At 41.5% G+C, this 26,975-nt stretch overlaps 1 protein-coding gene across 1 annotated transcript in view; it reads left to right on the top strand.

Moving 5' to 3' along the window:
* Positions 1-26,975, top strand: part of GRIK2 (glutamate ionotropic receptor kainate type subunit 2) — a 627,159-nt gene that overhangs the window by 395,943 nt on the left and 204,241 nt on the right. The window contains exon 11 of the mRNA XM_075268133.1: positions 6,674-6,880. Coding sequence (XP_075124234.1) covers positions 6,674-6,880 — 207 coding nt within the window. The remainder of the gene's footprint in view (positions 1-6,673; positions 6,881-26,975) is intronic.

The following is a 26,975-nucleotide window of genomic DNA, read 5'->3' as shown; positions in this document are numbered from 1 at the left end:
AACATTGACTCCGGCACTACCCGCTGAACTACGGATACTGCCGGAGATGCGCGCATGCGTGGTGCCAACTGTTGATGATCGTTATTTAACTCGCTACATCGACCGTCTGAGTTTGTTACGTTATAATTATTTTAGGAAAAGATAGATTGATTATGCTCTTCTGTATGTGCTTTCCTAGTGTTATAAAAGGGGACTTGCCCCAAGTCACATTATATACCCATAGACACTATACAATGTATTCATATCGATATTTAAAAAACAAGGCATTATAATGTGTTACAATAGAAACAATTTTACAATATATATTTCCCATGCAAATTCCGATGGAACAATATGTATGCATAATAAATAAATAAATAAATCATAACATGAATATACTAAGTTAAAACCTTCTAAAAACCAATTACAACATACTATAACCCTTTCATTTATGGTTTATTAGTGAATATGATTTAACACGAAATGTCTTCAAGGGCCTCATTAAGTCCATCAGGATAGAGTGTATTGATTTTATAGATCCAGAACATTTCTTTCTTTTTAAGGGCTTCAAACCTATTGGTGATACTATTGGAGATTTGCTCCAGGGGAGTTACTGTAAATTGAGAAAAATCACATTTATGTTTTATTTTGGCATGGCGAGAAACGCTGTGTTTTTCAAACCCTTTGTTAACATTAAACCTATGCTTTTTTATCCTATCTCGCAGTGCCATGGTGGTACGTCCCACATATTGGATCCCACACTGGCAGGTTAGGACGTAAACTACATATGTAGAAGAGCAATCGAGTCTTTGTTTAATTGGGAATATTTCTTGTGTAGATGCACTTTTTATTTCTTTAATATTGTGCGATATGTTATAACAACACTTGCATCTTTGGTGTCCGCACTTATAGCTCCCCGTGAGCTTATTTGTCGCCAGGGTACTTAAGCTTTTTTTAGTACTAGTGATATTATGTTGTCTTAGTTTACTTGGCGCAATAATGCTTTTTAATGTGCGGGCCCGCCTAAACGTAATAGCAGGTTTATTGGGAAGAGTTGACTTAAGATATTGGTCATTTAATAACACGTGCCAATGCTTTTCTAGGATTTTACGAACTGTTTTATGTGCAACGTTGAAGGAAGTAATGAAATTATATTTAAACTTATTTTCAGAGTTACTGACCTTGTTAGTGATTAGACATTCTTTTTGTGTGAGGTTCGCGGCCCTACGTCGTGCTTCATTGATTATCGAAGCAGGATATTTTTTCTCTTTGAATCTTTGGGTCATGATAGCACTCTGAGCCTGATAGTCAGTTTCATTTGTACAATTACGTTTTAATCTTTTAAATTGACCAAACGGGACGTTTCTTTTCCATTTATGGTAATGGAGACTCTTAAAATTCAATAGGCTGTTACTATCTACTTTCTTGAAGAAGGTCTTTGTTTGGATCCCCTTCATATCACCCATTAGGACTAGGTCTAAATATTCAATTTTCGACTTATCAATTTTACCGGTTAGTGTAATCCCCCAATCGTTATCATTCAAATAGGTCGTAAATTCATGAAAAGATTCAACCGACCCTTTCCAAATAAACAGTAGGTCGTCTATATAACGTTTATAGAGTATAATATTCCTTGACCATGGATGTGTATTGAGTATCAAAGATTCTTCATATCGACCCATGAAGAGATTGGCAAAGGCCGGAGCAAACCTGGTCCCCATGGCTGTCCCTTTAACCTGTATATATGTCTTTTGTTCAAACGTAAACACATTATGAGATAAAATAAAATTAATTCCTTCCAATATGAAGTTTTTTTGGGCTGTTGGCATTGAATCATCTACTAGTAAATAACTATGAATGGCTTCCAGGCCTTTATTATGCGCAATATTGCTGTATAAAGCTGTCACATCTAGGGTGGCCCAATGATAGTCATCCCCCCATCCCATGGGGAGATGACCCACCCATGGGGACAAAAAGGAAAATTCCAAACAATTCAGGGAGTCCGTCAAGAATAAGAGGAAAAGGGGGAGTAGAGGGGGAAGAAAGACTAATTCAAGCCCTAGATCTGACAAGCCCAAGCCCCAAGAGGAACAAGACTTAATTAAGATGGGTATATTCAATCTGTCAGACTACCAATTAACACAATCTGAAATAAAACTATTACAAAAAGGTCTATCATTTTGTCCAACTCAGAGAATAGATGATCTTGATTTGTTTATTGATCTGAACAAATTTGTGAGAAAACTTACCTTAAGTAGACACTTTAATATTAACGAAAAAAATGGAACAGGCACAAATTCCCAAATAAAAACAGAAACACAAATAAGTAATGCTCCTATTCCCGATGTCAACCAGGAACCCAATGAAGTTCTAACCAGTATAGAAGAGACAACCAAATCCCCAAAATCTATCAATACTCATTTAAAACCCAAATCCAATTTCAATCCACTTCATCATAAAGGAGCTAATATCCAAACCTTTTACTCCCTAGTTTCCTCTGAATTTAGAAAATTACGAAATAAAAGTGATGTTCCAACTAATTTGACCAAGCTAGAGAAGAAGGCCATGGATACCCTAAAAAATAATTCAACCATCATCATTAGAAGCGCGGACAAGGGTGGTGGCATCGTAATTCAAAACCGGGAGGCATACATTTATGAAGCTACTCGGATCTTATCCGATACTAACTATTATAAAGTGATCATTACAGATCCTACCCCCAAGCACCTCTTAGAATATACAGATCTTGTGCTCAAAGCCCATAGTAATGGGGTACTCACAAAAAAAGAAAGGGATTATTTGTTAGTCAAAAACCCCACAACGGCATTATATTATCATCTGCCTAAGATCCACAAGGATCAAAAAAATCCTCCGGGCCGGCCCATTATTTCAGGGATCAATTCATTAACTAGGAATTTATCCCATTATATTGATGTACTTCTACAAAAATACGTTGTCAATTTACCATCATACCTAAAAGATTCCGTAACATTACTGGATGAAATTCTCCCCATGGGATGGGGGGATGACTATCATTGGGCCACCCTAGATGTGACAGCTTTATACAGCAATATTGCGCATAATAAAGGCCTGGAAGCCATTCATAGTTATTTACTAGTAGATGATTCAATGCCAACAGCCCAAAAAAACTTCATATTGGAAGGAATTAATTTTATTTTATCTCATAATGTGTTTACGTTTGAACAAAAGACATATATACAGGTTAAAGGGACAGCCATGGGGACCAGGTTTGCTCCGGCCTTTGCCAATCTCTTCATGGGTCGATATGAAGAATCTTTGATACTCAATACACATCCATGGTCAAGGAATATTATACTCTATAAACGTTATATAGACGACCTACTGTTTATTTGGAAAGGGTCGGTTGAATCTTTTCATGAATTTACGACCTATTTGAATGATAACGATTGGGGGATTACACTAACCGGTAAAATTGATAAGTCGAAAATTGAATATTTAGACCTAGTCCTAATGGGTGATATGAAGGGGATCCAAACAAAGACCTTCTTCAAGAAAGTAGATAGTAACAGCCTATTGAATTTTAAGAGTCTCCATTACCATAAATGGAAAAGAAACGTCCCGTTTGGTCAATTTAAAAGATTAAAACGTAATTGTACAAATGAAACTGACTATCAGGCTCAGAGTGCTATCATGACCCAAAGATTCAAAGAGAAAAAATATCCTGCTTCGATAATCAATGAAGCACGACGTAGGGCCGCGAACCTCACACAAAAAGAATGTCTAATCACTAACAAGGTCAGTAACTCTGAAAATAAGTTTAAATATAATTTCATTACTTCCTTCAACGTTGCACATAAAACAGTTCGTAAAATCCTAGAAAAGCATTGGCACGTGTTATTAAATGACCAATATCTTAAGTCAACTCTTCCCAATAAACCTGCTATTACGTTTAGGCGGGCCCGCACATTAAAAAGCATTATTGCGCCAAGTAAACTAAGACAACATAATATCACTAGTACTAAAAAAAGCTTAAGTACCCTGGCGACAAATAAGCTCACGGGGAGCTATAAGTGCGGACACCAAAGATGCAAGTGTTGTTATAACATATCGCACAATATTAAAGAAATAAAAAGTGCATCTACACAAGAAATATTCCCAATTAAACAAAGACTCGATTGCTCTTCTACATATGTAGTTTACGTCCTAACCTGCCAGTGTGGGATCCAATATGTGGGACGTACCACCATGGCACTGCGAGATAGGATAAAAAAGCATAGGTTTAATGTTAACAAAGGGTTTGAAAAACACAGCGTTTCTCGCCATGCCAAAATAAAACATAAATGTGATTTTTCTCAATTTACAGTAACTCCCCTGGAGCAAATCTCCAATAGTATCACCAATAGGTTTGAAGCCCTTAAAAAGAAAGAAATGTTCTGGATCTATAAAATCAATACACTCTATCCTGATGGACTTAATGAGGCCCTTGAAGACATTTCGTGTTAAATCATATTCACTAATAAACCATAAATGAAAGGGTTATAGTATGTTGTAATTGGTTTTTAGAAGGTTTTAACTTAGTATATTCATGTTATGATTTATTTATTTATTTATTATGCATACATATTGTTCCATCGGAATTTGCATGGGAAATATATATTGTAAAATTGTTTCTATTGTAACACATTATAATGCCTTGTTTTTTAAATATCGATATGAATACATTGTATAGTGTCTATGGGTATATAATGTGACTTGGGGCAAGTCCCCTTTTATAACACTAGGAAAGCACATACAGAAGAGCATAATCAATCTATCTTTTCCTAAAATAATTATAACGTAACAAACTCAGACGGTCGATGTAGCGAGTTAAATAACGATCATCAACAGTTGGCACCACGCATGCGCGCATCTCCGGCAGTATCCGTAGTTCAGCGGGTAGTGCCGGAGTCAATGTTATCCCTCTAGTTTGAAGTGCGCATGCGCTTAGACTTCGGGGAATCCCGTGAACTACGGAAATCCCCGATCATTCCTACACACGCCGCCCGATGCCACCAACGTTCGGATCACATGCGGTGGTGCGAATACTGGTTACTGGGGCTCAAACTAGCGTGATAGACTCAATCCGTCCCCCCCCCCCCCCTTTTTTTTGCCTCAGAGCTCGGGCAAACTCATTTGTATACGTATGTATAGATTCCACAACAGCCGTCAGTACGCATGCGCAGGATTTTCGCGCGCTTCTCACTGATTTAAAGCACCTTCAGAACGAAAGCATGCTATTCTGCTTCTTCACGCCCGGCCACTGCTAACGCTTACAGCCCACTCGGTTAGTCATCAATTTGTGAGGTAAGAAATATCTTTCCCTTGGCTACTTAGGTATGGTTTTTTATAACAGCAACCATCAAAGCAAATTGCATACACTATAGACTTTGCCAGTCTGTACTGCAACTAGGATGCTATTCATAATCACATTGGGATTGACATTGGACATTTACCCTTTCTTGTCTTAATATGTTTTAATATAATTATGATGCTATTCATAGCCCCATTGGATATATATTAGATTCTTATTTCAAGTGTAATTTTAATATTTTTAGTATTTTTACATTGAAATCAATGTTTTTATTATCATGTATTTATATGTATTCTTTGTAATTGTAATTGTTACATCCAAAAGTAAGGAGACATACTCATAGGGAACATTTGTTTTATCTTTTTACTAATAGGATAAGTGTGTACAGTGGTAATACACTTGACAAAGGGGAAGCCCCGAAACGCAGCCCGCTGCGTCGTGTATTAGGAATTATAATAAAGATCGTGTTGAATTTATGGAATTTGGAGCAAGCGCAGTTCTTTCCACATCCATTGGTCTGTTTCTGTTCGTGATAATAGTGTGTGCAGGGACCACTATGGTGCATAGTACTGTGTGCAGGTGCCAATATGGGGTATAATAGTATGCGCAGGAATGCGATGCGGGAGGGAGAGGGGGTTGGTTGGTTGGGGGGCCATATCAAAGGTTCGCCATGGGGCCCCTCCATTCCTAGTTATGCCACTGCTTGGTGTTCTTCATTTCTCATGCTGTCATGCATACTGATCGGGACACTGAAACTTTCACACTTTTAGCAGTAAGAGGTGTGAGATGTTCAGTTTTAAATTAAAAAAAAAAAATTTTTGCGCTACTTCAAAGCTGGTCTTCTGACTTTACTTACTGTATCTTAAACTAGGTGAAACATTAATGAAGGGCATATGGTAATAAAGAGAAATGATGGCTGTAAGTCTTTTTACAATGTTAGATGTTTGTATTAAGTTTTAACAATGGACATTTTATTATTCTTACTGAGACCAAGAACATTTCGAGCATGAGATTCTTTTTTTGTCAAATAAAAATATTCTTTTGTATAAAGGCAACACCAAAAATAGAGAAATAGAGAGCACTCTTAAGAAATTGTAGCTGCGGATGCCAGAGCAAAAAAAAAAAAAAGAGTATAGCACCATTTGAAAGAACTTTCAAATATTCAATTTCAAAAAGGTTATTTGATTATTCTACTTGCCTCTATTCAGTGCCATTTCTTAGAACCAAGGTGAGAAATGTGGGTTTACAATCTGAAAATGATTTTTATTCATGGCTTTACAAAGAACATTAAAGTATCAAAACATGTTGTGGACAATGTAAAGATCAAAACTGAATAACTAATAAAAAAAAAACATTCTACAGGAAGAACCGTATGTGATGTTTAAGAAATCTGATAAGCCACTCTATGGAAAGGAAAGATTTGAAGGATATTGCATTGACTTGCTTCAAAAGTTATCTGAAATCCTGGGATTTAAATACGAAATTAGACTGGTGGAGGATGGAAAATATGGAGTCAAGGATGACACCACACAACAGTGGAATGGAATGGTTCGTGAGCTTATGGACCATGTAAGTTCTTGTTTCTATATGTACACTTTTATGTTTAATGCATTTCAGGAAACACAAACGGTTCATTTTATTTTATACTTTTCCTAAATGATTGGATTATTGTAAAACAAGGTTTCATTGTTGCATTTTAGGGGGGCACAATGCACCTGCAGATGAATTTAAAAATTGTTTTCCTCAATTTTACAGATAAGGGGCCATTCACACTTGTGCTCCTGTCCAGTGTTTGCCATTCCATCGGGTTTCCATCCTTAGCCCCAGGGAAACTGGACAGGGGACAGAAACCCGGCTGTCAGCTTTAAAACCTATTCACTTGAATGTTTTTGTAAAGGTGACCACTGGTGTCCGCCTGCGGCTTGTCCAATGGGAAACCGTTTTTTTTTTTTTTAGCCGGACACAAAGTTGTAGATGCAGGACTTTGTGTCCAGCTAAAAAAAAAAAAAAAAAAAAAGGGTTTCCCCGCGGAATTGGCTTTAAAGCTGACTGCCAGGTTTCCATCCTTTGTCCAATTTCACTGGGGCTGAGGATGGAAACCCGGCAGAATGGCAAACACTGGACAGGAGCGCAAGTGTGAATGAAGCATTAGTCAGTATTTTCCACAAGATATACCATTTATTAAAAAATATGGATGTGAATTATTAAAGCTTAAATATCTTTTGAATCAAGTACTATTGAAAGGATTAAAATAAAAAATGAAACTTTTATCACGACTGCAATGAACATTGTTAAGAGAGGTCAGCAAGGTCACAAGCATCCATAGAAAAGGGAGTTTATCGTTCTAAAAAACACCTTTATAGATATTTAGTGCATTTTTTCATGAGAATGAGGTCAATTTGAATGGGAGATGCCATATTTACTGCTTTTCAAAAATATCTGTCTTCCTCTCTTTTGATCTATTTTCCTATTGAAATCTGACATTTCATGAGTCACCAGCAAACATTACCTAATAAATTAACATTTTCACTCAAAGAGCAAATAAACACCATTAATAATTATGTAAAACTTCTATTTCACTTCCGAAATAGCTTAGCAAATGTTGTTTCATCTGTCTTATCTAAATATCAAGCACTGGAAAGAAGTATGTATTCCTAGGAGGGCTATAGTAAATAAAAATTTACATTGAACTGCACTCATAATTATAGCTTTACACTAATATATTTGATTCTAAATATAAAAGGAAAGATGAATCTATTTCTTCAGGCATATTGGTTTCATATTGTAAATTTAATTACACTCTTAAAAATATTAAAAATAACTAATATTTATGCTGCAATTTGTAAGCAGAATTAATGGTCTAAAATGATGCCACTCTCAAAGAAAATGGCTTTTTTTAATTGAAGCTGACCTGACATTGAGTTTATCACTGAGGGTATGTTACATATTGTATATGCTTTGCAGTGTATACTTACATGTACAATTATGGAGTTATGACACCACTTGTTGTATAATATTTCTTTTTAATTATGTGATCTCTAAATTGATACAAACCTCAGAAAACCCCATCAGGGGTAGATTAAGGCTATTGATGGGCTGAATGAATATTGTGTATCCCCGCCGCTTTATCCAACGTCTGCTGCTTAGATGTTGCTACAGAAAAGTTACTGCATAGACATGGTAGTGGAACCAAAGTTACTTATAACATAGATGGGGTACTATAACCTAAGTCACTGCATATATACAATGCCAGATCCAAGTTTATTATTTACATACAGTACTAGAATCAGGTTTACTATAAAGTAGTGATTTACTACTATAGTAGAACAATTGGGTTCAATCAATAGATACAGTAACAGAACCAAGCTAAATGCATACATTTGATACTATAGGAGACAGACAGCCCAGTTACTATCAGGCTCATGCCCCCCATGCCTTACCTTAGGAGCCCCTTGACCCCTGCAGTTTTTATTTTTAAATAGTAGCTGCTTGAGGTAACGTCCTATCTCCATATCGGAAGTGGAGGCGGCTGTGGGCAGGGTCTGGAATCAGTAAGTAAAGCCACAGAAAGAGTATTTGTTAGCCAACTAGCAATTTCATTCAAGCCAAGTGCATCTGAACCAAAACAGCTATTATTCACCAAACAAGAGGAAGATGAGACCCCACGGACTGTTATACCACAATTCACCCCCCCATACAGCTGTCACCAACTAAGAGGAAGATGAGACTCCACGAACCGTTATACCCCAAATCACCCCCCCCATACCCACCACTCTTCCCCCAACCCCAACTCCCCCCCACACTTTACTAGCTTTGGCAATGCCAAATATCTATTTGGACATGCCAGTAAAGCTTGTTTGATTTGATTATTATACTCTGGGGTCTCCTCAGATACCAAAGTATGATAGGAGGCCAGAGGATGTGATCAAACATAAAAAAAAAAACTGTTTTACTGTCCTCTCCTTGGCTCCTTCAGGCTTTTTCAATGATATTATAGACATCTCGTTGATCATGCGTTATGTCGACATCATTATGCATCGTGACGCCAGTGTAACTCTCATCTGTGACATCATTGAAGAGGCCCTAAGACCCACTCTGGAGCACAAGGAGAGATGAGTACTGTGTAAAGGAGCCACTATAGGATATAAAAATTTGCTCAAAATATATCAGGAACAAATCCAAATATAGCACAGTTAAATGGATGTGAGTTTAACAACTCCTAATGAGTCTATGTAAACACTGAGTAGTGTCTCCTCATGGATGTAACAAAACAATGCAGTGATGAAAACTCTATCTACTCTTAAAGATGATTTTACTCACCCATGTGCAAGTGAAGTTGGAGTGTAGATCTCTTTACTGTGTAAAGGGTCAGTTAGTAAATGGGGCATTAAACAGACAGGAAATGGGGCTATGCTGTTTGGGGATGGGGATTCACGTCAAAAGTTTACTATGGGGCCCAGTATATGCTAGTTACGCCTGTGTAGTCGCCACTATGTGTAGCTCAGGCCAAATAGATTTTCACACCTCCCATTGAGTTAACTAGGCAGCTGTATAAATTCCAGTGCAAATTCCAATGTATTACATGATTTTAGAAAAACATGGAAAAATATGATGCCTACTATGGTCACCAGATTTATAAAGTACCCATTCATTTGAATAAAGAAACGGGGCATTATTTGTTTTAAAAATTAATAATAAAATAAAAAAAAAATATCCTTTGTTAGATATATACTAAATTTATTAAGAACACAACCGAAAAAAGCTACCGTATTTTTCAGACTATAAGACGCACTGGACTATAAGACGCTATAAGAGGTTTTAGAGGAGGAAAATAGGGAAAAAAAATTTTGAAGCAAAAAATGGTAAAATATTTAACCCCTTCCCGACATGCGCCGTAATAGTACGGCGCGTGTCGGGTCTGTAACTATGGCGACCGCCCGGGAGCCGGGCGGCCGTCATAGCCGCCGGGTGTCTACTGCTTTAAGCAGTAGACAACCGGCTCTAATGCCTCCGATCGGTCCCCGGACCGATCGGAGGCATTAACCCCTCCGGCGCTGCTGTCAAAGGCGCCGGAGGCGCCATCTTCCCAGCGGCGCATGGGCGCCGCCATTTTGGCAGGGATCGCCGGCTCCTGGAGCATGCTCCAGGGCCGACCCCCCATTGCCATGACAGCCGGGAGCCTTGTTAAGGGCTCCCAGCCAGTCTGCAAATTCTCTCTTTTGCAGGCTGGTGTATACAGCCTGCAAAAGAGATGATGATTTTTTGCAATGCATTGCAATGCATTAGCATTGTAATGCATTGCATTAGTGATCAGACCCCCTGGGGTTCAACACCCCTAGGGGGTCTAATAAATGCAAAAAAAAAAAAAAAGTAAAAAAAAAATATAAAAAAATATAAAAAGTATTAAAAGTTCAAATCATCCCCCTTTCCCTAGAACAAATATAAAAGTAGTTAAAAACTGTGAAACATATACATGTTAGGTATCCCCGCGTCCGAAATCGCCCGCTCTACAAATCTATAAAAATATTTTTCCTGTTCGGTAAACGCCGTAGCAGGAAAAATAGTCAAAAGTGCCAAACCGCCGTTTTTTCACTGTTTTAATTCTGATAAAAATTTGAATAAAAAGTGATCAAAGCAATAACATTTCCCGAAAATGGTAGAACTAAAAAGTACACCCGGCCCCGCAAAAAAAGACGCCCTATGCATCCCCGTACACCTATGTATAAAAAAGTTACGGCCGTCGGAATATGGCGACTTTTAGTAAAAAAAATTTTTAACACCATTTTGGAATTTTTTTTAGGGGTCAAAATGTAAATAAAACCATATAAATTTGGTATCCCTGGAACCGTACCAAAACACAGAATACAGGGGACATGTAATTTTGGCTGCACAGTGAACGCCGTAAAACCAAAGCCCGTAAGAAAGTCGCAGAAATGCATTTTTTCTTCAAATCCACCCCATTCTGAATTTTTTTCCTGCTTCCCAGTACATTATATAGAATAATTAATGGTGGCATCATGAAGAAAAAATTGTCCCGCAAAAATTAAGGCCTCATATGACTCTGGGAGCGGAGAAATAAAAAAGTTATGGGGTTTAGAAGGAGGGGAGTCAAAAACGAAAAACGAAAATCAAAAAATGCCATCGGCGGGAAGGGGTTAATATATGGGAGTTGTAGTTTTGCAACAGCTGCAAGGCCACATTGACAGGTGACCCTGCAGCTGTACGGGGATGCATAGAGTGTTCTTTTTGTGGGGCCAGCTGTACTTATGATATATATATATATATATATATATATATATATATATATATATATATATTTTTTTTTTTTTTTCTAGGAACAGGAGGTGATTTAGAACTTTTATTTATATTTTTAAAGCTTTTTTTTTTTTTTTTTACTATTTTATTCCCCCCCGGGGGCTTGAACCTGCGGTCACTTGATTGCAAGTCCCATAGACGGCAATACAACTGTATTGCCGTCTATGGGACATTCTGTCTATTAGTATTACGGCTGGTCATAGAGACCAGCCGCAATACTAATACAGCAGTGACAGGCCTGGGAGCCTCATTACGCTCCCGGCTGTCACCCGAACAGGTCGGCTCCTGCGATATCGCCGAGCAGGAGCCGGCCTGCAACTTTACAGGTACGGGGCCGGTGGGGACCGGCCCCGGGGGAGAAGGGGCCACCGATACTGACCCGGCATCCGTTGTACTAGAGAGGCGGATGCCGGCACGGGATAGACGCCGGGGCCTGAGACATCGCTGCCCTGCCCTGCATGAAGCCAGCGGCGGGGGGACGGAGGAGCGGAATAGCATCACTCCTCCTGCTGCTGGCTTCATGCAGGGCAGAGGAGCACAGCGATGTCTCAGGCCCCGGCGTCTATCCCTTTCCGGCTTCCGTCTCTCTAGTACAGCGGGTGCCAGGCGCCACATTCAGACTATAAGACGCACCCTTCTTTTCCCCCATATTTGGGGGAAAAAAGTGCGTCTTATAGTCCGAAAAATACGGTAATTCAGAACACGGTGCGGAGACACATCATAAAAATATATAAAAAATGTATTAAATACAGTTGAATACCTGTACATACATAAATAGAAGTACATATTAAAGATGAAACAAACAAAACTAACTGATGTTAAACATATGGCAGAGGTAAAAAGATTCATCAATTTATTTGCACATGAAATCCTGGTTCATCAATATCCATTAGTATAGTTGAGCAATAATAATATATAACCATTTAATCCAAAAGTTGTGGAAACTAGCACAAATATCAAAAAATATGCTCGAAATATATCAGGAACAAATCCAAATATAACAGTTAAATGGGTGTGAGTTTAACAACTCCTAATGGGTCTATGTAAACACTTAGTAATGTCACCTCATGGATGTAACAAAACAATGCAGTGAAGAAAACTCTATCTACTCTTAAAGATGATTTTACTCACCCATGTGCAAGTGAAGCTGGAGTGTAGATCTCTTACAGCTGACACCAAACCCGACGTACTTTTCGGCTACTGAATTATTTTGTTGTACTGTTACAACTTATTCATATAACATTTTCTGTTCTATGTTTGTTGTATTGCTAAATTTATCAGGGGCATACTAAGTTCTGCTGTGAGGTCCTATGATAGCTGTATATAGTTCTGCATCTAAGCTGCTTTAAGAACAAAGGATTATTGCACACTACTTTTAATAAAATGGATCTCAATATGTTTGTTGGATTTATTTTCAGAAACACATCAATGCCAATGAAAATATTCTGTGTATCTAGATTTCAATAGTCCAGCTTTTTTTCTACTCAGCATTTCAAATTTGCAAGAATCTAGATTTAAAATAGCAAGAATGTTTATTTTCGTAATTAATCCTAATACCATGAATTCTTTAGTAGATAATGTCCAATCCCCATTCAATCCACTCTATCTTGTGTAAACAATACATAATTACAACTGTGTTCAATTAAGTGTTATGTTATAATAGAAGGAATTCAATTTGCATTCTGACTTCTAGACAGCCTCCTTTTATTTGAAACTAAGGATTTCCTTTTGTAGTGTCGTATTGTACTGAATTTGTAAAATTATCGGTAATGAAAGAGTTAATGTAACATCTCTGCCTGTTCGGGTCACTGCGCCGCCCTCTGCTCGCATGCTGCGGCGCCGGAGGCGTGTGCAGTTTGACAATCTGCTTAAGGTTTTTAGTTGCACTGTGTGAACACGGCTCTAGTCCTTAATTGGATTTGCACCACACCCGTCTTCTGCCAAGGTTGCCTCTGTTCATTAAGTGGTTAATCTGTCTTGCCTGTGATTGACAGCTTTTCTTCCTGTCAGGTTCTGGGCGGGTTCTTCCTTCCCTATTTAGTCTTGGCTCACAGTCACACTGGTGCCGGTTATTGCCCTTGCTTTCTGGTATCGCTTGCTGTTATTTACTTGTATGCTTATCCTTGACCTCTGGCTTCCCTACTGACTATTCTCTTGACTCCGATTTGGCACTGCATCGCTCTCTTGTTACCGAACCCTGGCTAGCTGACCTCCCTTTGTTGTTGTTCGTCTTGTCTGCGTTTTGTGTTTCACGTATTCAGGGAGGGATTGTCCTCGTGGTTGTCGCCTATTACCTAGGATAGGGTCTGGCAATAGGAAGGGAAAGCGGGGGGCTTCAGTTTAGGGCTCACTGTCCCTTGTGCCCCTCCCTCCAGGGTTCACCAGCAGTCAAGACGAGGACACAACATGTGCAGCAAAATGGTTTAGTAAAAAAAAATAAAAAATACCGGAAAATAAATAAACCTTGACTTGAGGCAAAAATTAAGTAAAACAAAATAAATACCTGCTTGTCTGAGCCATCAACTAAACAGAATGGATAACCTAACTATACGTGTGGCTTACTTCCAGCCACATGAATAAAACAGGAGCAATATAGTCTCACCAGACCCAGGATTACAGGACAGAACCATACACCTCCTTTCACTTCATGGAACTGCACTGGGCTGAGGCCTACTCCAGATCTGCCCTGGACACACATATGTCAGAAATCTGGGGCTGATATATCTGGACCCCAGCATTCTGCCTGTCACCTTGTCACAATATATATATAATCTCATGATCAAGGTTTCTATGTTTAAATGAGTTTATGGCTGCTTGGAATTGCTAACCACAAGAACCAATAACTAATAAAAGTGTTCAATTAACTTTTTTTCAAATAATAAGATACCAAATATTTCTTGGGAAAAAATAAAAACTTTCCAGCTTGTTAAAACATTATTTTAGCTGGTTATCAGCATCAAGAAAAATCTGCCACATGGCTGCTTTGTCCATCAATTGCCTGAGCAGGCATTCTCAGCCAGGTCTTATGGTGTCTATACAAGATGAGTGTAGGTTTCCTTATCTTCTAAGGGGGCGTTCACACTACCGTCTGTGTCTGACAGGTAGTGTCCACTCCTAGTGTCCGTTCAAAATCTAAGCCCCCTAAGCCATTTCCAGCACACTGATAGCAGATTTCCTCAGGGTTGATAACGCTGGTCAACAGCCAAAATGTTTCGGGCATCAAACCAGTTGTTCTTAACTAATTTTGGGGTGCTGAGATTGAAATTGATGCTAAAATTTTAAAATTGGCTTTACTTTTCATGATATAGACGTGCATTTTATATTTCTATTTATATTTGGTTAAGAAAGCCTACCACCTGTATTTTGGCTGCAAAATAGGCAACCAGGAAAAGAGTTGGGCTCCACACATATGCTGGAATACATGTTCTTCAAATCTCAGACAGTGATTGAACCGGAAGAGACAGTCTATGCCGTTTGCAGTGCCAATGGTCTGGAGAGAGCCATCTGACCATAGTGACAATTGCTACTTCTGCAAGGTGCCTCCAATTGGGAAAGGAATTTCAAAAAGAAAGAAGTGGACTTTACAGTATCCGAATATTCCATCTGCGATACGCCCAGTAGCTCATTCTGAAGAATTGCCAGTTCCAAATGCTCCAGAAACATTCTCGCTCGATTCCACTGACGAGGAAGAAGAAGGAGTTTGTCATGAACCATCTACCTCGTCAGATCCAGACTTTCCTGCATCACTCTCCACTGAACCGGACCTTATATCGCAAAGTGAACGTAACGATCTTGTTAGAGATCTAGACCTGCCCAAGAGTAAGGTCGAGCTCTTAGGTTCCAGACTTCAACAGTGGAATCTGTTGGCAGATGATGTTCGAATTTCTTTCTTTAGGAACCGTCAACAGTCTCTTGTCCAATTCTTCTTCATGGAGGGTGATCTTGTTGTATGCAGTAACGTTTGTAGTTTAATGGATGCTCTCAAAATCAGCTATAACCCCGATGAGTGGAGGCTATTTATCGATTCATCAAAGCTAAGTCTTAAAGCTGTCTTACTTCACAATGGCAATGCACTACCATCAGTTCCAATTGGTTATGCTGTTCACATGAAGGAAACCTATAACAACATGAAAGAGCTCTTGAGATGCATAAACTATGATCAACATCTGTGGTGCTCTGTGGTGACTTGAAGGTGGTAGCGCTAGTGCTTGGTCTACAGGGAGGATACACCAAGTACTGCTGCTTCCTATGTGAGTGGGACAGTCGTGCAAGATGAGAACACTACAAGAAAAGAGACTGGCCACTCAGAAAGTCACTGCAGCCAGGGGCTAAAAATGTTATGCATCCAGCACTTGTTCAAGCAGAAAAGATTCTGTTACCTCCTTTACATATCAAGCTTGGTCTTTTGAAGAATTTTGTAAAGGCAATGGATAGAAATGAAGAGGCATTCAAATATCTCCTCTGTAAGTTTCCATGGTTGAGTGACGCGAAGATAAAAGCAGGAGTCTTTATTGGTCCTCAGATTCGTATGCTTCTTCAAGATGACGAGTTTTACCATTTGCTGCGTGGCAAAGAAAAGACTGCATGGGAAGCATTCAAGTTAGTCGTGACTAATTTCTTGGGAAACACCAAAGCAGATAATTATGAAGAGTTGGTTGAAAATCTCCTGAAGGCATCTAAAAACCTGGGATGTAACATGTCTTTAAAGATTCATTTCTTACACTCTCATCTAGACTTCTTTGCACCAAACTGTGGAGCGGTGAGCGATGAACATGGTGAACGATTTTATCAGGAAATTGCGACTATGGAAAAGAGATATCAGGGTAAATGGAACCCATCAATGCTTGCAGACTACTGCTGGACAATTATCAGAGACAATCCCATGTCTGAAAACAAGAGACGTGTGTAAAGGAGCCGAATAGCAATTCAATAAGGATCTACGTTCCAAAGTTTAATAAACATACTTCATTTGTAAAAAATTCTTAGATATGACTATAAATTATAGTTGATTTTAGATAGAACTAAGTTTCCTAAGAATATATTTCCAAAATTTTAAAAACAGTAAACTTGCACCTCTATTATTGCAGAAGTAATAAATATGTATCATATTCTATACAATTCACAAAACAGTAAAATGAGAACTCTTCGATATCATAGAAACTAGAGCCAATTGACAGTTTTCCTTGTGATATTTGAATTCAGCACATAAAAATCATTAGGGAATGACTCATTTCATTTCAGAAACAAACAACTTTTGAAAATTTGTTGACCAGTGTAACCATTGTATTTCCAAAATGGAATTTCCTATGTTCCTGCTGTCCTCAAAGAGTAATAAACATACAAACAAACAATATACAGCATATTCGTATACTACATTTAAGCAAATTAGTGTAAATATTTTTAAAATGTCTAATAATATCAATTTCTAAAATTACTAAGCACAATATGTTCACAAAATAATGTGAGCTACAACTTCATTGATGCTAGGCTCATTTCTCCTAAATGTCCTGGAGCTACTATATAAAGATATTTTATACAGTGCAATCACTGTTGGTGCAAATGATGTCATGTACCAATCTTTATTGAATTATATCTTTTACCAAATGAGTGGTGGTGGTTAATAACTAATTCATAAAAGGGATGCGATGTAGCATACAAAGTAGCTATAGATATGTCCAAACTTCCCGGCTCCAAGCTGATCTTCACTTCTGTGTAAAGATTATACTTTGTTTTAAAATCTATTCACACAATATCATGATATGCTAAGAGAAGCCTTGACATCCTGGCATTCACCTCCCCCACTAGGCAGTCAGAAATAGACATAAATAGGCTGGTTAACACATCACTTTGTGACGTTGAGTTGACAGAAGCCATTTATTATTGGAACATTATATAGCTAAAGTTTTTAACATAAGAGTTCTGAACTGTAACCCCTTCTCAAGGCCTTCAAGAGGAAAATGTACAAATAAACCAGGCTTTGTAATATGTCTATTATTAATAGTTTATTATCTTGGACACTGCCTTCATAGCATATTTCAGAAAAAGGCAGCACTTGTGATAGCAGTGTTACGGTTCTGTGTAAATATATAAAAATAATATTTTAAACAAGAGAATCGCTAGTCAACAAGATACTGCAGCGAGGTCCACAGGCCCAGAAGGGCGGCTGTATGTCTGAACAGCACACTACCAGTTAAACTGCACTGGCACGGCACTCAATGTGAACAGGGTGCAACCAAACCTTGCCAGTTAACCTCACTGGAAAGGAGCACCTGTATACAGCTGACACAGCAAGGCTGCCAAGGGTTAACCCTCACCCCTGGTCAGCAACGAAACATGCTCCTACAACAGCTAGGAGTACAAAGGGAATAGACAGTTCAAATAGAATAACTAAGAGACCAAACCTGCTGTCAGCGCCACAGACTGGAACAGAGACCACTGCTCCTAGCCTTGGTGTAGGGCTGACAGTTTAGGATTTACTGGTTCTACTTACAGTGCCAGATAGAGGCTGAGGTATCCCCACACAGAGGCCTAATCTGGCAACCTGCCTGACTACTGGATCCCAGCCCTGAACTACTGTCATTAACGAATTCCCAGTGAAAGTGTGAGCACCCGGCGGGCGTTGGCTCACACTATATAAAGGGAAGTCCCCGCCCAGCATGGACGGTGGCCATGACCTCACCGGTCATGCTCAGTATGGCCAAAATGGGACTTCACCTCTGAGCGGCTCCAAAATGTCCGAGCACGCCGAGGACTTAGACTCCAGTCGCCTCACTGCATGAGGCCAAGGGCGGGAGTCAGACTGCCCCGCAGGTGGCGCTGTGCGCCGGGATGGATACCTGCGAGACCCGATCCTAACAAGCAGGAAGGCAAATGAAATGATTGGAACCTTGATGTTTATGTCTGATCTGACACTACATTCAGACTGGGGCATAAAACACTAAAGTTGTCATGATTGTGGCAAGCTCAGTGGTTGGACCCTCACCATTCACCAATATACACTCTAAAGGGGCAGTTTGTTATGACTGAAATACCTCTCTGAATGATCTACAGTGTAGTTAAGAAATTACATTTCTCATGAAACCAATCATAATATTACAACATGCTATCAAAAGCCTGCAATTCACACCTCCTCAGCCCTCCCGGAGTACCCATGTTACAAACAAAGAGGATAGTTAGCATATTTCTTTGTGTAAACGTATGAGATCATGTTGCTTTGAGAAACATGTCACATACATCTACACATGTCCTGCCAAGAGAGTGGTAAGGGATGGCACATCTGCTTGTAGAATATGTAATATAAAGCTGTTATCTCTATCACTATTAGCAGCGATACATGTGTAAAAACCATATACACTCACCGGCCTCTTTATTAGGTACACCATGCTAGTAACGGGTTCAACCCCCTTTTGCTTTCAGAACTGCCTCAATTCTTCGTGGCATAGATTCAACAAGGTGCTGGAACCATTCCTCAGAGATTTTGGTCCATATTGACATGATGGCATCACACAGTTGCCGCAGATTTGTCGGCTGCACATCCATGATGCGAATCTCCCGTTCCACCACATCCCAAAGATGCTCTATTGGATTGAGATCTGGTGACTGTGGAGGCCATTGGAGTACAGTGAACTCATTGTCATGTTCAAGAAACCAGTCTGAGATGATTCCAGCTTTATGACATGGCATTGCATTATCCTGCTGAAAGTAGCCATCAGATGTTGGGTACATTGTGGTCATAAAGGGATGGACATGGTCAGCAACAATACTCAGGTAGGCTTTGGCGTTGCAACGATGCTCAATTGGTACCAAGGGGCCCAAAGAGTGCCAAGAAAATATTCCCCACACCATGACACCACCACCACCAGCCTGAACCGTTGATACAAGGCAGGATGGATCCATGCTTTCATGTTGTTGACGCCAAATTCTGACCCTACCATCCGAATGTCGCAGCAGAAATCGAGACTCATCAGACTAGGCAACATTTTTCCAATCTTCAATTGTCCAATTTCGATGAGCTTGTGCAAATTGCAGCCTCAGTTTCCTGTTCTTAGCTGAAAGGAGTGGCACCCGGTGTGGTCTTCTGCTGCTGTAGCCCATCTGCCTCAAAGTTCGACGTACTGTGTGTTCAGAGATGCTCTTCTGGCTACCTTGGTTGTAACGGGTGGCTATTTGAGTCACTGTTGCCTTTCTATCAGCTCGAACCAGTCTGGCCATTCTCCTCTGACCTCTGGCATCAACAACGCATTTCCGCCCACAGAACTGCCGCTCACTGGATGTTTTTTCTTTTTCGGACCATTCTCTGTAAACCCTAGAGATGGTTGTGCGTGAAAATCCCAGTAGATCAGCAGTTTCTGATATACTCAGACCAGCCCTTCTGGCACCAACAACCATGCCACGTTCAAAGGCACTCAAATCACCTTTCTTCCCCATACTGATGCTCGGTTTGAACTGCAGGAGATTGTCTTGACCATGTCTACATGCCTAAATGCACTGAGTTGCTGCCATGTGATTGGCTGATTAGAAATTAAGTGTTAACGAGCAGTTGGACAGGTGTACCTAATAAAGTGGCCGGTGAGTGTATATATATATATATATATATATATATATATATATATATATATACAGTGGGGAAAAAAAGTATTTAGTCAGTCACCAATAGTGCAAGTTCCACCACTTAAAAAGATGAGAGGCGTCTGTAATTTACATCATAGGTAGACCTCAACTATGAGAGACAAAATGAGAAAACAAATCCAGAAAATCACATTGTCTGATTTTGTAAGAATTTATTTGCAAATTATGGTGGAAAATAAGTATTTGGTCACCTACAAACAATCACGATTTCTGGCTCTCACAGACCTGTAACTTCTTCTTTAAGAGTCTCCTCTTTCCTCCACTCATTACCTGTAGTAATGGCACCTGTTTAAACTTGTTATCAGTATAAAAAGACACCTGTGCACACCCTCAAACAGTCAGACTCCAAACTCCACTATGGTGAAGACCAAAGAGCTGTCAAAGGACACCAGAAACAAAAGTGTAGCCCTGCACCAGGCTGGGAAGACTGAATCTGCAATAGGCAACCAGCTTGAATTGAAGAAATCAACTGTGGGAGTAATAATTAGAAAATGGAAGACATACAAGACCACTGATAATCTCCCTCGATCTGGGGCTCCACGCAGAATCTCACCCCTTGGGGTCAAAATGATCACAAGAACGGTGAGCAAAAATCCCAGAACCACGCGGGGGGACCTAGTGAATGAACTGCAGAGAGCTGGGACCAATGTTACAAAGCCTACCATCAGTAACACACTACGCCGCCAGGGACTCAGATCCTGCTGTGCCAGACGTGTCCCAATGCTTAAGCCAGTGTTGAGGGAGAATCCCCGCCAGAGTACGGGTCACTTACAGTGGTCAGTCACCTGCTCCAAATCAATCATGCATGTGCGCGCTGACTAGAATGAATTCTGACACATATGTCAGGGTTAATCCCAGTCCATGCAACGAGCGTGATGCCTGTTCACACAGAACTGAGGTTTATTGAGGAAGTTACAGTTTTTATACAGGAATGCAAGAAAGATAAGATAACGGCAGGCTGTAAGCATATACGTCTTGTATCCGAATACACTGGCGATCAGTCATTGGCTCTTAAATTAACTGTTAGAGGATATGGACCTTGAGAAGAGAAAATTTGAAGACTGTTGGATCTATCTGAACTTATATTCCTGTTATGTTTCTATAGTTATTATATTCATATTGTTTATAGGTCTGACAATAGTCAATGTATATGCTTCCTATAAGATCTGAAGGGTACTCCTTACAGTCTGGTAGTGAAAGATAGGGACAGACATCCCACCCTGCATTCCCTTTGTCTGGAGCTGTTTCAAGGGGGGACTATTAAGGTCATGTGTATATACATGCTGGTAACTATACCTGTTTTACTGCCAATGAAACATCTGGAGTCAAACTAGGCATATTTGGCTCTGACTCCTGCATGAAAAACTCTACCACACCCTCCTCCTCTCTCCAAAACCGACTAGCTATAGAGATGATCACAGCAGAAAGAGGTGGAGTCTGCTCCATGATTGGTGAAAAATGTTGTACTCACATTCCAGATAGCACTGTGTAGAAATTTCAGGGAAAGAAAAATATAATTTAGGGGGGAATGTGAAGGTAGACCATGTCTATTCTTATTTTTATACATGCTTTATACTGCTTAAGAAATTATATTTTTCTTTGTGCAACGTTTATACATTAAGATGGCGCCTGTATCCAGTACCGCACCCAGATGCTGACGCACTTGATCGTCATGTGGTTTACAAGAAAGACAGTATCATTTCCTGGGAACTTGAAAGCTAAAAGATGTTGAAATTTAAGAGCCAATGACTGATCGCCAGTGTATTCGGATACAAGACGTATATGCTTACAGCCTGCCGTTATCTTATCTTTCTTGCATTCCTGTATAAAAACTGTAACTTCCTCAATAAACCTCAGTTCTGTGTGAACAGGCATCACGCTCATTGCATGGATTGGGATTAACCCTGACATATGTGTCAGAATTCATTCTAGTCAGCGCGCACATGCATGATTGATTTGGAGCAGGTGACTGACCACTGTAAGTGACCCGTACTCTGGCGGGGATTCTCCCTCAACACCAGTACATGTCCAGGCCCGTCTGAAGTTTGCTAGAGAGCATTTGGATGATCCAGAAGAGTATTGGGAGAATGTCCTATGGTCTGATGAAACCAAACTGGAACTGTTTGGTAGAAACACAACTTTTTGTGTTTGGAGAAAAAGAATACTGAGTTGCATCCATCAAAAACCATACCTACTGTAAAGCATGGGGGTGGAAACATCATGCTTTGGGGCTGTTTCTCTGCAAAGGGGCCAGGACGACTGATCCGGGTACATGAAAGAATGAATGGGGCCATGTATCGTGAGATTTTGAGTGCAAACCTCCTTCCATCAGCAAGGGCATTGAAGATGAAACGTGGCTGGGTCTTTCAACATGACAATGATCCAAAGCACACCGCCAGGGCAACGAAGGAGTGGCTTTGTAAGAAGCATTTCAAGGTCCTGGAGTGGCCTAGCCAGTCTCCAGATCTCAACCCTATAGAAAACCTTTGGAGGGAGTTGAAAGTCCATGTTGCCAAGCGACAGCCCCAAAACATCACTGCTCTAGAGGAGATCTGCATGGAGAAATGGGCCAACATACCAACAAAAGTGTGTGCCAACCTTGTGAAGACTTACAGAAAACGTTTGACCTCTGTCATTGCCAACAAAGGATATATAACAAATAGAGATGAGCGAACACTAAAATGTTCGAGGTTCGAAATTCGATTCGAACAGCCGCTCAATGTTCGTGTGTTCGAACGGGTTTCGAACCCCATTATAGTCTATGGGGAACAGATACTCGTTAAGGGGGAAACCCAAATCCGTGTCTGGAGGGTCACCAAGTCCACTAAGACAACCCAGGAAATGATGCCAACACCTCTGGAATGACACTGGGACAGCAGGGGAAGCATGTCTGGGGGCATCTAACACACCAAAGACCCTCTATTACCCCAACATCACAGCCTAACAACTACACACTTTACACACTCAATACCACCTCTCTGACAGTAGGAAAACACCTTGAAACATGTGTATTTGGCACTTGCAGTGAGGAGAGCTTGTCACCAGCAGCGAATTTGGCCCTTGTAGTAAGTTGAGGTTGGCACCAACATTTGTTTTGAAAATCAGGGTGGATTGAGCCTCTAACCAGCAGAGTTTGGGAAAATTCATGGTGGAGGGAGCCTCTAAAAACCCCAGTTTGGACCAATTCATGGTGGAGGGAGCCTCTAAAAACCCCAGTTTGGACCAATTCATGGTGGAGGGAGCCTCTAAAAACCCCAGTTTGGACCAATTCATGGTGGAGGGAGCCTCTAAAAACCCCAGTTTGGACCAATTCATGATGGAGGGAGCCTCTAAACAGCCCAGTTTGGGCAAATTCATGGTGGAGGGAGCCTCTAAAAACCCCCAGTTTGGACCAATTCATGGTGGAGGGAGCCTCTAAAAACCCCAGTTTGGACAAATTCATGGTGGAGGGAGCCTCTAAACAGCCCAGTTTGGGCAAATTCATGGTGGAGGGAGCCTCTAAAAACCCCCAGTTTGGACCAATTCATGGTGGAGGGAGCCTCTAAAAACCCCAGTTTGGACCAATTCATGGTGGAGGGAGCCTCTAAACAGCTCAGTTTGGGCAAATTCATGGTGGAGGGAGCCTCTAAAAACCCCAGTTTGGACCAATTCATGGTGGAGGGAGCCTCTAAAAACCCCAGTTTGGACCAATTCATGGTGGAGGGAGCCTCTAAAAACCCCAGTTTGGACCAATTCATGGTGGAGGGAGCCTCTAAACAGCCCAGTTTGGGCAAATTCATGGTGGAGGGAGCCTCTAAAAACCCCCAGTTTGGACCAATTCATGGTGGAGGGAGCCTCTAAAAACCCCAGTTTGGACCAATTCATGGTGGAGGGAGCCTCTAAACAGCCCAGTTTGGGCAAATTCATGGTGGAGGGAGCCTCTAAACAGCCCAGTTTGGGCAAATTCATGGTGGAGGGAGCCTCTAAAAACCCCCAGTTTGGACCAATTCATGGTGGAGGGAGCCTCTAAAAACCCCAGTTTGGACCAATTCATGGTGGAGGGAGCCTCTAAACAGCCCAGTTTGGGCAAATTCATGGTGGAGGGAGCCTCTAAACAGCCCAGTTTGGGCAAATTCATGGTGGAGGGAGCCTCTAAAAACCCCCAGTTTGGACCAATTCATGGTGGAGGGAGCCTCTAAAAACCCCAGTTTGGACCAATTCATGGTGGAGGGAGCCTCTAAACAGCCCAGTTTGGGCAAATTCATGGTGGAGGGAGCCTCTAAACAGCCCAGTTTGGGCAAATTCATGGTGGAGGGAGCCTCTAAAAACCCCAGTTTGGACCAATTCATGGTGGAGGGAGCCTCTAAAAACCCCAGTTTGGACCAATTCATGGTGGAGGGAGCCTCTAAACAGCCCAGTTTGGACCAATTCATGGTGGAGGGAGCCTCTAAAAACCCCAGTTTGGACCAATTCATGGTGGAGGGAGCCTCTAAACAGCCCAGTTTGGACCAATTCATGGTGGAGGGAGCCTCTAAAAACCCCAGTTTGGACCAATTCATGGTGGAGGGAGCCTCTAAACAGCCCAGTTTGGGCAAATTCATGGTGGAGGGAGCCTCTAAACAGGCCAGTTTGGGCAAATTCATGGTGGAGGGAGCCTCTAAAACCCCCAGTTTGGACCAAGTCATGGTGGAGGGAGCCTCTAAAAACCCCAGTTTGGACCAATTCATGGTGGAGGGAGCCTCTAAAAACCCCAGTTTGGACCAATTCATGATGGAGGGAGCCTCTAAACAGCCCAGTTTGGACCAATTCATGGTGGAGAGAGACTCTAACAACCCCAGTTTGGACCAATTCATGGTGGAGGGAGCCTCTAAACAGGCCAGTTTGGGCAAATTCATGGTGGAGGGAGCCTCTAAACAGGCCAGTTTGGGCAAATTCATGGTGGAGGGAGCCTCTAACCAGCCCAGTTTGGACCAATTCATGGTGGAGGGAGCCTCTAAAAACCCCAGTTTGGACCAATTCATGGTGGAGGGAGCCTCTAAACAGCCCAGTTTGGGCAAATTCATGGTGGAGGGAGCCTCTAAAAACCCCCAGTTTGGACCAATTCATGGTGGAGGGAGCCTCTAAAAACCCCAGTTTGGACCAATTCATGGTGGAGGGAGCCTCTAAACAGCTCAGTTTGGGCAAATTCATGGTGGAGGGAGCCTCTAAAAACCACAGTTTGGACCAATTCATTGTGGAGGGAGCCTCTAAAAACCCCAGTTTGGACCAATTCATGGTGGAGGGAGCCTCTAAAAACCCCAGTTTGGACCAATTCATGGTGGAGGGAGCCTCTAAAAACCCCAGTTTGGACCAATTCATGATGGAGGGAGCCTCTAAACAGCCCAGTTTGGACCAATTCATGGTGGAGAGAGCCTCTAAAAACCCCAGTTTGGACCAATTCATGGTGGAGGGAGCCTCTAAACAGGCCAGTTTGGGCAAATTCATGGTGGAGGGAGCCTCTAAACAGGCCAGTTTGGGCAAATTCATGGTGGAGGGAGCCTCTAACCAGCCCAGTTTGGACCAATTCATGGTGGAGGGAGCCTCTAAAAACCCCAGTTTGGACCAATTCATGGTGGAGGGAGCCTCTAAACAGCCCAGTTTGGACCAATTCATGGTGGAGGGAGCCTCTAAAAACCCCAGTTTGGACCAATTCATGGTGGAGGGAGCCGCTAAACAGCCCAGTTTGGACCAATTCATGGTGGAGGGAGCCTCTAACCAGCAGAGTTGGTGGAAATCAGGGTGGAGGGAGCCTCTAACCAGCAGAGTTGTGGGAAAGCAGGGTGGAGGGAGCCTCTAACCAGCAGAGTTGGGGGAAATCAGGGTGGAGGGAGCCTAGTATTAGCAGAATTGTGCAACGCTTATGGTGGATGAGTATGAGGATGCGGAGGAATTGGAGAGGTTGAGTACAGACATGGAGTTTCATGTTGGGGTGCTTTACACAGGTGGGCCCAAAAATGAAGGCTCTATCCAGTGGTGGTTCATTTTTATCAAAGTGAGCCGGTCGGCACTCTCAGCTGACAGACGGGTGCGCTTGTCAGTGATGATGCCACCGGCTGCACTGAACACCCTCTCAGATAGGACGCTGGCGGCAGGACAGGACAGCACCTCCAAGGCATATAGGGCAAGTTCAAGCCACAGGTCCAACTTCGACACCCAATACGTGTAGGGCGCAGAGGGGTCGGAGAGGACAGGGCTGTGGTCGGAAAGGTATTCCCGCAACATGCGCCTATACTTCTCACGCCTGGTGACACTAGGACCCTCCGTGGCGGTACTTTGGCGAGGGGGTGCCATCAAGGTGTCCCAGACCTTAGACAGTGTGCCCCTCGTTTGTGTGGACCGGTGAGAACTTGGTTGCCTACTAGAGGAACTGCCCTCCCTGCCGCCAACGTCACATGCTGGAAACATCTCCATCATATTCTGCACCAATTGCCTGTGGCAAGCATTGATGCGATTGGCCCTCCCCTCTACCGGAATAAAAGACGAGATGTTGTTTTTATACCGGGGTCAAGGATAGCAAAGATCCAGTACTGGTTGTCCTCCATGATTTTGACAATACGCTTGTTGGTTGTAAAGCACCCCAACATGAACTCAGCCATGTCTGCCACAGTGTTAGTTGGCATGACTCCTCTGGCCCCACCGGAAAGTTCAATCTCCATTTCCTCCTCATCCTCCATGTCTACCCATCCGCGCTGCAACAATGGGA

The sequence above is a fragment of the Leptodactylus fuscus genome, chromosome 3 (assembly GCF_031893055.1).
Source record: "Leptodactylus fuscus isolate aLepFus1 chromosome 3, aLepFus1.hap2, whole genome shotgun sequence".
NCBI classification, from domain to species: domain Eukaryota; kingdom Metazoa; phylum Chordata; class Amphibia; order Anura; family Leptodactylidae; genus Leptodactylus; species Leptodactylus fuscus.
The sequence above is the reverse complement of the archived record's forward strand: the minus strand, read 5'-3'. Positions and strand labels throughout refer to the sequence as shown.